At 38.4% G+C, this 11,605-nt stretch overlaps 1 protein-coding gene across 1 annotated transcript in view; it reads left to right on the plus strand.

Annotated features, from left to right (window-relative positions):
• Positions 1-11,402, plus strand: part of LOC125029782 (protein ELYS-like) — a 14,784-nt gene extending 3,382 nt beyond the window's left edge. The window contains exons 3-4 of the mRNA XM_047619926.1: positions 1,093-1,354; positions 6,327-11,402. Coding sequence (XP_047475882.1) covers positions 1,093-1,354; positions 6,327-10,306 — 4,242 coding nt within the window. The 3' untranslated portion in view covers positions 10,307-11,402. The remainder of the gene's footprint in view (positions 1-1,092; positions 1,355-6,326) is intronic.
• The last annotated feature ends 203 nt before the right edge of the window (positions 11,403-11,605 follow it).

An 11,605-nucleotide genomic window follows, 5' to 3' on the forward strand; every position in this document is an offset into this window, starting at 1 on the left:
AATTTCTGTTTAAGTCGATCTTCATTTCATATGATTATAAGACTTATTTTGCACTAACAGTAGTGAATTCTTTGTATAATACAGGTCAAATCTTTTGAAAGTAAGAAAGCATTTGAATGCCTTTGTGTTGGAAAGTGTGGTATTCTGGTGGTGATTCATGTAGGAAGTTGGTTTGATTAGAGGTTATATACATTTCCATATACAAGGATCCAGTGTTGAAATTAGTGTGAATTTCATTTAATATACTGTGTATTAGAGAAAGAACAATATGCTAAATAGATAAAACACTAAGACATATTTGTGGTAAAAGTTTTTCTTTTGAAATATATGCCTAAGTGTTATTGTATGTCAAAATATTTTTCAAATGTCAGACCAATTACTGAGTTTTGTACCTAGTTTTCACAGGGACTGGGAACCAGTAAGCAGACAAAATTTAGAATTCTAGAAAAATCTGATGATTGAATTATCACTGGGTTAAATTAGCTTTTCTGTGAATCCATCTCAGTATTAAAAGATTTCATGATGAGCTTTTATTTTAGACCTTATTGAAAACAGTGAAAATGCAGCTCAGCTTTAACTGAGTTATATTGAGACTTCATGAAAAAGAATTATAGTAAATGGTGGAAAGGAGGTACCCATTCTCTTTTGTCATAGAAGAAAAAAATTATCTATGATGATTTAGTGTCACAAGTGAATTGTAAAGTTAGGGCATTGATAATTAAGACAATATAAATTAGTTTATGTGATTTTTATTTTGAATAGAAAAAGACAATATTTGTTATGTATAATTGAGTAGAATTCACTCAAAAGTGCCCCCCCCCCCCCCCACACACACACACTTTTTTTTACCTTCTTTCTTTTTCATTTTCTTTTTATTATAATAACTAGGTCTTCTTGGTGAGTCTTCCCATTGCCATCTATTTGTTGTACATGGACTGTCACTGAAGATATACTTATCATTAACATTATCTTGTTTAAGACTCATTTGATCTCACTAAGAGAATCAATACAGATATATATTTTGTTGCTGTATGAAACAAGGAACAGATGTTGGTTAGGATCTTTGCTAATGTTATGACCCACTCTTTTCAGATAATAAAACAGGAAGAACTGAGAAACAAGCCAGCCAAGAAGGTAGTCAAGGTTCCTGTTCGCAAAGAAAACTTTGAGCAAGAGAATGTTGACCCAAATATCATTTCCACGAATCCTGAGGAGCCAGTTGGAAAGGTTTCCATCAGCACATCCTCGTCAGGAGTTATTATGACACAGAATGAATGGTTGGTTCAACAGAAGGCAGATTCTCAGCCCACAGAAGCACCAAAAGAGGAAAAAATTGCTACTATTATTCCAACAGGTATTTGGGAAAATGTTGATATAAATAGAAATCTGAGGAAAGATAATCACTAAAGTTCTGTACTACAATCCATGGGTTTGTGATAATCTTGTAACCCTTGAATATGGAGGACCATAGTACACGTAAGATCTTGCCAATAACAAAAGTCCACATTTGCTCTGACCATGCTTCTCCCTGGATTTTAGTACAGACCAGAGTTTTTTTACTTTAGAGTAAATCAAGGTGTGATTTTAGGCTGATAGCATGAATGCCTTATATCCTGTAGTGAAACTTTGTATACTCTCCTGATAATCAGAGTGTCAGCCTAGACCTCAAAGACAACAGTTATTAGTGGAAGGGACTTTAACCCCTTCCTGACGGGTCACGCTTATAGGCATCATAACAATACGCTCAAAATGTGGCGTGCGGCTGTCCACCGCGGCGGCACGCCAAAGCGCTCAGAGGCAGTGATTCGGCTTGATGTACCGAATTAAGGATAAGGATAAGTCCGATATGCGAAGCTGAGCTTCGCCCGGGCTATGCCAATGAGGGGAGCCCGGCCTGTGTCGACTAATGCCGACTCGCTAACGTGTGTCAGCTGGTGCTGACTCGTCTTAGTCCTTACCCGCCGTGGTGCCCAGCCACAGCAGTAACCTCCAGGCGACAATTGCAACTTCTCGCGCCTGGACGGGGCGCGAACCGCCGACCCCTCGGATGAGAGGCCGGCACGTTACCACTGTACTAGCCCGGAGGCTAGTACCGAATTCACGCGCTCAAAGTCGGCGTGTTGCCATGGTTCGCCAGAGCGTAGAGTTTCTTTTTTACTTTTCTACACCCGTCACCAATGAGTTAAGAAAAAATAATTTGCCAGCTTTCATATACGGGCAATATATTTAGAAATAGTTTCAGTGTTACATAACACAAACAGATTCTAGATATACTAACATGTAAATGAAGAAAGTACTTGCAAACACTTGTAGAAACTTGTAGACAACTAATTCATTACAGTAATGTGGGTGTGAGTTCTTCAACCTTTGTCTTAATATAAAGCTCTTAGCCTTTTTCTGTAAGGAATGACATACTGTTCTGTCATCCCTAGTAACCCGAGCAAGATTTGCATCAGAGAAAGTGGTTAGTCTACTCTTGCTGGATGTAGCTCTCTCCAGCTTCACTCCGGCCCAGGAATAACTTGTTTTCACTTAATTCAGCTGAAAGCGCTTGTTCATTATCTTCCTTCTTCTTCTTCTTCTTCTTCTTCTTCTGCCACTCCAACGTCTTCAGCGGAAAATGCCCCCCTTTCTCCCTAAGAATAGAAGAGGCTTTTGAGTTTCATGTGTGATAGGTCACGTCTCTCTAGCAGTCACTTGAAAAATGCACACATATTGGTCAAGGGCTCTCCAGCCCTGTCTAAAAAGTACACACCCTTGCCCAGGCTTAATTCTCTGCTTCTAAACAGGTCTGTTTCATGCTTTTAGTACCTACCATGACTCAATCAACCTGCAAACAAAAAGAAATCAAAATATGTTAACCGTAAAGTAACCACATTACAAAAAGTAAAACTGGCAACCCTTAACTTTTCGTAAGAAAACGGTAGCTGCTTCTACCATTCTCCTTTCAGTTAAGGTATTCAGTGTTGTAGGTTTTGTGTTTACTGGTCTATTTATTGAGTAATGGTTAAGGATCAGTTAGGGACCATATTTGATCATCAAAATATTGTCATATTATGAGAATCTGTTTTTAAATGTCAACTGCATACCTGTCCTATTGAATAGGGTTTTAACATACATGTGAATTCTTGAAAACAGAGTTTGTCGAGATGAAGGATCTCAGTGCCTTGTTTGTTGACTGAAATTGATCATATAGGTGATGGTTCTATTTGGCCGTGGGGTCAGCACGTTCAGAAATGGCCAACATATAAGTTGGGGCACCTTTGAAGATTGGATATCATCACAAATTAGTTGTGTGGCCACAACTTAACATACTATATTTTCTTCCCAAAAATTATATGAAAAATATCCTGTCACCCAGGTGTCTATAATAATTACTTGGATCTCGATGCTTCACTGCCTGTACATAGCCCAAAGTACGGGCATCAGGCCTATTTTAGCAGCCACTCTGACGGGTCTATGACTTGTAAGCTGAGCACACACAAACAATCATGTTCGATGACAAGCCACCCTTTGCATTATTATTTTCTCTTTTTCTGCAATGTTTTTTTTTTTTTTTTTTTTTTTTTTTTTTTTTTTTTTTTTTTTTTTTTTTTTCCATATTTCAATGTCTATATTTGTCAGTTGATTTTTCTTTATCCATATGGTAATAGACTGTTTTCCTTGCACCGACTCCATATTATCTCTCTAGATAGTCCATAACTCAGTGCAGTAATAATAACAATAAGTAACATTTTGTTATTTGTGTAATTTAATTAAATATCGTAATACTCTAATTTTTTGTAATACAATCTATGCTGCCGGCCATGGCAGGCAGCAATAGGATCCTGAGCATGGAAATAGCATCCTCCCTGGAGCCAGCACTCTTCATGGCCCAGCCTCACTCCTCCCTTAATACTTGTACCAGAACTTTCCATCTCCCTGACTGACTACCCTGTCTACAACCATAATTGGTCAGACTGTGAAGATGACCTGCTTGCCTACCTTGTTGACTATGATGCAGTATCAGTACAGTGGTACACTATTCTGCCCAAAGGCCATTGAGAGTCCTTCACCAATATTGCCAAAATTACCTTCCATAGACATAACCTCATATTGGTGAAGAGTCATATACTCTGACCATATTGACCCCTCCCCCATCAATGCCAGAAATGTTGGGATTTTGGCCACCCTGCTAAGTACTGTTGCTCCACAATCCACTGCCGTCTATGTGCCCAACCTGGCCATGATTGTTTAAACAGGCCTGCACAGTCACACACATGTGCCAAATGAGGTGGTTCCCATAATGTATTTTATAGGGACTGCCTTACCTTCAAGTTTGAGTCAGAGGTAGCAGTCCTCAGATTCAAACTTGGCCTCACTTTACACAAGGCCAGGCAAGAAGCATAGAGAGATTTTTCCCTTGCTCCCTAATCCAGTGCTGTCCTTCGTTCTCCCTTCTACTCCTTACATTCCTACCTCTACCCCTTCCATTTCCCAGTCAAATTCTTTTACTATTCTAAATCTAGACACTCCAGTCTCTAGTTCTCCAGTGCCTACTACTCTTCCTCTTTGCTCTACTCATGGCAACAGACAATCTAAACATTCCACCTCATCTTCTCCTACTGCATTCTCTTCTACATCTTCTTCTTCCTCTACCCCTTAAATATGTTTCCTCCCCAATCCTCTCCAATTCAGAAACTCTTGACATTATAAACTATCAACTTTGATCTAATCACCCTTTTGCTAATCCCTAACTTAACCCATTACTCACCTTCCCTACCTTTAACCCTCTTTACCCCTTTTAATACCATAGTTTGTATTACACTGATGACATAGGCACAATTTTTTTCCATTTGCAGAGAACTATTGTTGCTGCCACAGAATGTGGTCTAATAGGACATATATAGTAGCATATAGTGTACCATTTTTTTGGCTGCAGGCCGTATACTGCAACTTATTGCTGTTATATAGTTTGATCACATTTACTGCCGTAAACAGATTTTGTAGATAGATATGAAAAGATGATGAATGATATACATTTAATCAGTGGTATTTGCATAAATAATCCCCCGTGATCTGGTATCCTGTTCTGGATATATTTTTTCATTCTTTCTTTCTTTCCCATTTTATATTGTCCTGTTAAGTGATCCCTGTATTCTGTTTTGGCTCTATATTTTAGACTATATTGCCTTAGAAATTCTATAGCTCCGCCCACCAATCATGTAAATCAGCTAGACTATGCCCAACCCTGTACCCAAAATGAGAAACTATCATCAGCAGAGTCTACATCATAGCTTCCCTCTCTGTGGTCCTACCCTTGTCTTCCATAGCCCCCTATCCTTTGCTTCACCCCTTACCCCTCTACTAGGGATGAGAGAGAGTTTACCTTAGTTTACCATGAAATGAACTTGAGGCTTCATTGAATCATTCCTCTCTCCTCTTTTTGTTGTTGTTGTTTTTGTGTGTGTGTGTGTGCGTGTGTGTGCGTGCGTGCGTGCGTGCGTGCGTGTGTGTGCGTACGTGTGTGTGCGTGTGCGTGCGTGCGTGCGTGCGTGCGTGCGTGCGTGCGTGCGTGTGTGTGTGTGTGTGTGTGTGTGTGTGTGTGTGTGTGTGTGTGTGTGTGTGTGTGTGTGTGTGTGTGCACGTGCACGTGTGTGTGTGTGGATGTGAAAGAGGAAGAAACTGTATTAGATAAGAGACTCTCAGGACAACACATTCAGTCTTATTTTTATGTTCAGGAAAAAAACACTATACAAAACAAAAGATGTTTTAAGAAGAAGGGGAAAAGCAACATTGTGAAAAAAATAATGAATGTAGCTAAGCATCCAGAAGCAAAGACGTATGGGTCCCAGTAGTCTTGAATATCTTGTAAAAATCATAAAACTACAACGTAACTGGTAGTACATTAAAATGCATGCACAATTTATTTAAGATTTCAGCCAGTTCTGAGTGCAGCCTCTTCTGAATATTACAGTTTGTAATACAAATTTTGGACAACATAAATGTCATTAGAGATTGTTGGTGATAAGATGCAGCCAGAGATGTACATATACACACTGAGTGAGTTGTATATTAAGTACTGTGTAAGCTTGCATTCTTTAAAAAGAGGGGCTGTTGTAGAAGATAAACAACCACACAGTCAGTGATAATTCCCACTATGGATGTGTTAACATCACCAGAAACTCATCAGTGTGAACTTAGCCATTGGTGTAAGGGATGGTCTAGAAATAAATTATAAGCTTTATATTATTATTTATTTATTTATAATATTCTCTCTCTCTCTCTTTCTCTTTCTCTTTACTGAAGACATTATATTTTCTTAATTTTTTTCTTCTTTTTAATAGGTCGTCAACTACCCAGAACTCCTGTCAAACCATCTGATCTTCCACCTGAAGATACTGACTCTCCAGAGACTTCATGTGCAATAGAAAACAATGACCAAGATTCACCTTTTCTGTCTGTTGCTCCAGCAGGTAATCATATTCCAAGTGGACGACAGCTTCCCAGAACACCAAAGGCTGAGGAAGACTTCAATTCTAGTGATGATCAGTCAGAATTTAGAAACTCTGAGTCTCTCTTGGAAGAAAAGTCACATCATAGCATTACCCTTGCAACACAGAAAAAATCTGAGACTAACAGAAGAGGAACCTTTGTCCTCCCAACACCCCCAAGATGCCAACAAACAGTGCTATTATCAGAGGATTCTCTAATTGATAGTGAAAGACGGGGCACTTTCACTTTCCCACCACATTCAGGATATGAAAATAAAGATTCATACAGTGAAGTTAGTGAGGGTACTGGTGATAGGAGAGGGACATTTACTTTTCCTTCACCTCTAGAAAATGAGAGGGATGATGACACTATGCTAGATAGAAGGGGTACATATACTTTCCCCCCTCCTGCAGAATTTAAGGGAGAAGATTCGTATGGTGAGGAAGTGGACAGTGAAGAAAACAGGAGCACATTCACCCTCCCACCTCCTGTTGGGTATGAGGGAGAAGAGTCCCACAGCAATGTCACTGAAGGTGATGCAGCTAGAAGGGGTACATTCACCCTTCCCCCTCCAAGTGGATGTGGAGAATATGACACATACAGTGCAGCTAATGCACCAAATAGAAGAGGAACATACAATGTCTCATCTACTGAAATGGATGGAGAATCCCTTGATTCTTCCCAAGATGAGGATGATAACATTTTTCTAAGTGAAACCAACAGGAGAGAAACATTTGCCATCCCTTTACATTCTGAGAAAGAGGAAAGAAGGGGTACATATGCTATTAGTGGTCCTTCAGATGATGACAGACGTGGTACATATGCTATCAGTGGTCCTACAGATGTAAGGGACAGACGTGGTACTTATGCTATCAGTGGTCCTTCAGATGTAGGGGACAGACGTGGTACATATGCTGTCAGTGGTCCTCCAGATGAAAATGACAGACGAGGTACATTTGCTATCAGCGGTCCTTCAGGTGCTAGTGATAGACGAGGTACTTATGATCTAGGTAAAGGCCCATGCACCTCGGAAGACTATGTAGGGCCAATTTGCTCAAACAAAATGAAAAAGGAGATTTTAGTTTTTGGTCAAGATTCTCTCAACACTAAGCCCATGGGACCTATTCCAGATTTAAGCGAATTTGATGATCTCCCATTTACTGATGAACTCCCTACCCCTGAAGTTACTGTAAGTGATCGTACATTTCAGAGTGATTCTGTTGAATCTTCTAGAGAAGTGTCGGAACTTTCAGAGAAATATATGGAGACACCATTTAAGAGTAATGAAGTAAAGAATGCTTCACATGAGGATATACCTTTGCCAGTCACTAGTGTAATGGTAGATAATTGTGTGACTTTACAACCTCCAACAGCTAAAGAAAATTATATTCCACGAGGAAAACAGATACCAAGGACACCCAATGAGAATGACTCAAAGGAAAAGAGCAACTCTTTGGTAAACAGTACTGGAACTGAAACTACATTCGAGCATTCCAGTATAGGAGGTGATCCCAATTTCTCTGTTCAGATATTTGTTGCAACTCCAAAGAGGCCCCAGAATGCTAATCTGACGGGAGCAAAAGAAGGTGATGTAGCATTGATTGAGATCCCCAAAGATGACAGTGATTTGCCTAGAAACAAAATTCAAAACAATTATGACACTACGGCAGATACGAAAATAACACCTCAAGTAAAACAAAACTCTAAGCAGCTTCAGCCAAAATTGATGGAGGAAAGTCCTAGGACAGATTGGGATTCTAATCCTTCTGAAAAATATTCAGTTACCAGCAGTGTTGATCTTCAGGATAGGATTTTGGAAGATAAGTCGCCAAACCATCTTGCAGATTCTTCTCTCTGGAAGAAAACCAACATCTCAGACTTTGATGATTCTTTGGAGATTTTCCCCTCAAAGACTAGAAAAATAACCATGAAGAATGAGAATTCCATCACAGGTGACCTTGGTGGAGCAAGTAGAGTAGCAGAGGGTGAATTAACAAAAGACAATACTTCAATTGTGGATATCAAGAGGACTAAGATGGGTGATACTGAGAACAAGAATGAAAGTCATGGTAGTAGTGAGGAAGAGATGCAGAATAAGTATGCACTTCACAAAAATGAGTTCCGTGAAACATTAAAAGAGGACATAATGCATAATCCTGAGGGAAAAAGGAAGCAAGTTAGAGGTAATAGGAAGGAGAAAACCACAGAAATGTTGGAGAACCTTGATGTTTTAGCCCACACCCAGAAAAAGGATAAAGTCAAAGCAAGGGTAATGAAACTCGAGAAAAACGAACCTGAGGTTGAAAGCAACTCTGATAAATTAGGAAATATTAAAGAAGAGGAAAACAACATGCTTCCAGAAAGGGAAGTTAATTTGAAACATAAGAGCACGAAAAGCAAGCAAGAAAAACGACAGAGATCTGCCAGATCTTGCAAGGAAAACAAACCTCATGATGCTGATCTTAATTCATCAAATGATACAGTACATAATGATAGCAACCAGCTTTTCTTACATCCAGTGAAGGCAAATAGGCAAGGGCAGAAGGAATCTCAAGATGACAGCCAAAAGAAAGCAGAAGACACTAAGTCAGTAAAAGAAGAACCTGTTGAACCCAAAGAAAAGAAATCTAGGCAAAGAAAAGCAGCTGAAGATAAAACAGTTAAGAGAAGAGGTAGGAGAAAGGAAAATGCAATAAGTGAAGATTGTGGCAACATAGTGGAAACTGCTATAACAAAATCTGAAAAAGGTGAAAAACAGGATTCTGTAGTAGAGCCATCTATAGAAAAGGACACAAACAGCAAAAGTGATGAATTATCACCAGTCAAACCATTGCCCAGACGAGGCAGGAGAAAGAAAATTGAACCAGTAGAAATCCTCCAGATAACAGAGGATGAAGTCAATGTAAAAACAACAAAATTATCTTCCAGTGAAGCTTTGCCAGAGGTACCAGCTAAACAGATGCGAGGAAGGCTGTCAAGGAGAGCACCAAAAGACCCTCCGCCCAAGGAAAATAATGTTGAATTAAATGAAACCATACCTGTTCAGAAGGGTAAAAAGAAATCAGATGTAGAAGAGAAAATGACCATAAAGAAGAAAAGTGCTTCAGTATGCAATACTTCTGAAGACAAGAAGGCTGCTGATAAACTGACAGAACCTGTATTACAAGAAGTAGTAAAGGAAACATTGCAGCCAGAACCAAAATCCAGGACAAAGAGACAGACAAGGAAAAAGAATGATGAGACAGTAATAAAAAGTCCTACCACTTCCATTCCAGCCAAGAAAAGTACAAAGCAAAAGAAGACACAGGAAGAAAATGCAGATCTGACAGTAGTAAAAGATAGCACTGAAGAGAACCTCATGGCAGAAACCAAGAAGAGTACAAGGAGAAAGAAGATACAGATGGAAAATGTAGTTGTGGTGGAAGAGAAAGTAGAAACACTAGAAAAGGCTAAAACAGCAAGAGCAAGGAATGACAGAGGAAGCAAGAAGACACTAGATCCTGAAGGAGAGTTAGTGAGTGAGAACATTCAAACCAACAAACCAAAAGGAAGGAGAAAAAAAGCCAGTCCCAGTGATAGTCTTATAGATGTCGAGGAACAAAACCAAGAAGCCAAAGAAAAGGAAGTTCAGAAACAGTCCTTGAAAGCTCCCAGGGGTTCTCGTAAAAAGAAGAATGCAGAGATATCACCAGATGTTTCATCCCAGGAAGTTCTTCCAGCTGCTGGTCGTCCTGGACGGCGATGTAAAGCCAAAGCTTCAGCAGCAATTGCCGAGACCTTAAATAGTTCTGACTCTGAATTTTTGAACACTATTAGAGCTTATAAATCCTAATTATGCAAGTAATTTGGTTTGCTAATTTACAGTTTTATATTTGAAATATTGTTTTTTAATACATATGTTTGTTAATGGTATTTATATGTCTTCTGTTTCATTCCTATTTTCATATACATAAAAGAAAAAAGTAAATTTCTTCTCCTTTTCTCATTTGTCACTAAAGGATTGTGTTATGCTCCATTGTACTGACATGTCACTAGTTTTATGTCATTACATTACTAGTCAGTGCTTGTTGATTTGATATGTGACACACATACTGTGTATTTCAGTTAACTGAGCCAGGTTTTCAATGGTGCATCAAATGATCACTTCGCAAGATGGAAATTTTTAATCTCCATATTCATAAGTCTTCCATTTCTGTCTTTATTCTTGCTTTCCCATAATACTCATCTTTGCTTTATTTTCCTTTTTTTTCTAACAAAATGTATAGGCAGATTTACTTCTTTAATTTTACTGACACATTGCTTTTATCCATTATTTTTTAAGATATGAGTATTATGTTTGACTACTTTACTGACTATAATTTTATAAATTCACAAAACCCCAAAAGGCTGGAGAGATTCAGAGCTATGTGTGCTCACAGAAAAAATAGACTAGATGGCAAGTTTAACTGCAGGTACAAGGATTTTGCTACTTTTACCATGTCATGCATGTGTGCGTGACTATACGACTTGATATATTATTCTCCTTTAGGGGTTAATGCATAGGTATCATTTTATAGACTAATCTGTGATGTTTATCAGTTTAATGGCATTGTCATGTAGTGTATATTGAAAATGTAATGAATTAATTAATAACTCTTTGAGCTGATTGTACTCGTCCTATTTTTTTTTTGGATGAATCAAAACTATAAATAATTTTGCCCATGTGATGTGGGAAAACTGCTCATGAACCTATTTTTTTTTACACTAAAGTGGGACTAATGTATAGGTATAAATACATTACAATAAAACCGAATTATCTTATTTACCTAAAATTGATCATAGAAAACAGTTGATATTCATCAAGAGATGGAAAATTTTATTTTTTTCTCAGATATTCTCATATTTAAAGATTTATCTTGAAAATGTGAAACCTGTCAAATAATGCAAATTGTGACGTTTTATGATAAAAACAAAATAAAAATAAATATGAATAAGTTGTTTATCAGTCTATGTAATCCCATATAATGCTTTTCATGTGCTAGAACATTTATTTATTTGACAGATTTGTACAATGTTCTACAGAGCAATAAGTAAGGCTTAGGTGGAGAGGGCTGGGACCCAATGGTGGGGATTTTCCCTGCCTTGGGCTTCA

The sequence above is a fragment of the Penaeus chinensis genome, chromosome 10 (genome assembly GCF_019202785.1).
Source record: "Penaeus chinensis breed Huanghai No. 1 chromosome 10, ASM1920278v2, whole genome shotgun sequence".
Classification (NCBI taxonomy): domain Eukaryota; kingdom Metazoa; phylum Arthropoda; class Malacostraca; order Decapoda; family Penaeidae; genus Penaeus; species Penaeus chinensis.